The sequence below is a fragment of the Silene latifolia genome, chromosome X (genome assembly GCF_048544455.1).
Source record: "Silene latifolia isolate original U9 population chromosome X, ASM4854445v1, whole genome shotgun sequence".
Taxonomy (NCBI): domain Eukaryota; kingdom Viridiplantae; phylum Streptophyta; class Magnoliopsida; order Caryophyllales; family Caryophyllaceae; genus Silene; species Silene latifolia.
The window spans coordinates 135,167,120-135,169,105 of record NC_133537.1 but is presented as its reverse complement, the minus strand read 5'-3'; the positions used below and the strand labels follow the sequence as shown (position 1 = coordinate 135,169,105).

At 42.0% G+C, this 1,986-nt stretch overlaps 1 protein-coding gene across 1 annotated transcript; it reads left to right on the top strand.

Moving 5' to 3' along the window:
* Positions 1-258: 258 nt before the first annotated feature.
* LOC141618406 (uncharacterized) lies at positions 259-1,596 on the top strand. Its single transcript, XM_074435501.1, has one exon. The coding sequence runs from the start codon at positions 259-261 to the stop codon at positions 1,594-1,596; it is 1,338 nt and encodes a 445-aa protein (XP_074291602.1).
* The last annotated feature ends 390 nt before the right edge of the window (positions 1,597-1,986 follow it).

Below are 1,986 nucleotides of genomic sequence, written 5' to 3'. Positions count from 1 at the left end.
ATACGATGGAGTGGCAATTTGTGGACCGATTCGAGGATCTTGAAAGTTCCTAATGGCTTCCATAGCATGATTATGCAGTGTGTGACCACTGCCTCCTTCTCCTTATCTCTCAATGGGGATATGTTTGGCTTCTTTCAGGGCAAGAGGGGGCTTAGACAAGGGGATCCACTATCCCCCCTCCTCTTTACCCTGTGTATGGAGTATTTAACTAGAACCTTGAAATACGCAGCTACCAAATATGACTTTCATTTCCATCCAATGTGCAAAAATCAAAGATTGGCCTGCCTGATGTTTGCTGATGATGTGTTGTTATTCAGTAAAGGTGACACTACATCAATGATGCTGCTTTTACAGTCCTTCTCCACCTTCTCAAAAGCATCTGGCCTCAAAATTAGTCCTGCTAAGTCCAATGCTTACTTTCGAGGAGTGCCTGATCACATTAAGACTGATATCTTAAAGATATCAGGTTTTGTTGAAGGTGTTCTCCCATTTAAATACTTGGGTATGCCTATCCAAACTACAAGACTTAAGATCTCTGACTGTGCTTGTCTCATTGAGAAAATTTGTGCAAGGATTCTTAACTATGGAGCCAGAAAGTTCTCTTATGCAGGCAGGCTTGTGTTGATTAAGTCAGTCCTAAATACCCTGCACTCCTACTGGGCCTCGATGTTTGTCCTCCCAAAGGGCATCATTAAGAGCATAGAAGCCATTTGTAGAAACTTTCTATGGGAAAATGGCACAGAATATAGGAGGGTTCCTTTAGTGGCTTGGGACAAAATATGTAAGCCTAAGGAAGAAGGAGGATTAGGTCTGAAGGATCAGGAGGTATGGAACAAAGCAATGGTGGGTCGTCTGGTGAACTGGATTGCAGAGAAGAGAGATTCCATATGGGTGCAGTGGGTACAATGTAATTATCTCAGAGGGAGGGACTGGTTTGAGTACAATCCTTCAACTAACTCTAGCTGGGTTTGGAGGAGGATTTGTAAGGTTAAGCAAGACTTGGCTCAGGGATTTGTGGATGGGGTGTGGGTGGTTCAACCCACGGGGTACACTCCTAGTGGCTGCTATGAGTGGCTCAGGAATGCTAGCCCATCTGCTTGCTGGAGTAAGGTTGTGTGGAACAGTTGGGCATTCCCTAAGCACCAGTTCATGGGATGGTTAGTGGCACATGAAGCTATGAATACTATGGATAAACTGATAACTTATGGGATGGATGTTGATGCTTGCTGTACTTTATGTGGTCAAGCAGATGAGTCCTTGGCTCATCTTTTCTTTGATTGCCAGTATAGCAGACGAGTGATGCAGGCAATGCAGCAGATCACTGGGTGCAGCTTTCCTATGGCAATTGATTTTATGTGGTGGGCTAACAGAGGAGGCGCTGTTGTTCAGAAGGGAGTTCAGGTTGCGTTGTTCTTGGGGGCTATATATGCTATCTGGTTCCAGAGGAACAAATGCAGGAATGAAATGGTCTTAATGCATCCTAGACAGGTTGTTTTGCAACTAAATGATAGTATGAAGGCTAGAGTTAGAGGAAGAGGGAGGGAGAATTTGAGTGCTTATGATGTATCTTGGCTATGCCATAAGAACCTTATGTAATTAAGGATTTGCTTTTCATGTAAATCCTATATTTTTGATATATATATACTCACATTTTATCAAAAAAAAAAAAATATATATATATATATATACTGTTTTTCACAGTAGACTTACCTGTATTAAGTACGCGTAAACTCATAAGATGAGAAAGTGTTGAATTATGACTTAACTCTCATAAATTATATATACTTCCATGGCTCTGATACCAAGTTAAGCGGATCTTTATACAGTACCAACATAGTATAAGAACGAGGACACACACCCAAGTGCTCATTACTAGTGATTGGGATATTACCACGAAAGTGTTAAATCTGACCTGATAACAACTCGGAGATGACAAGAAAAACGCCTAGCGCCTAACCACGGCATAACGGCAAAACGGTGTCTCTC

Excerpts from the sequence above, each read along its gene's own strand:
- LOC141618406 (XM_074435501.1), top strand. The coding sequence starts at position 259 with ATGTGCAAAAATCAAAGATTGGCCTGCCTGATGTTTGCTGATGATGTG.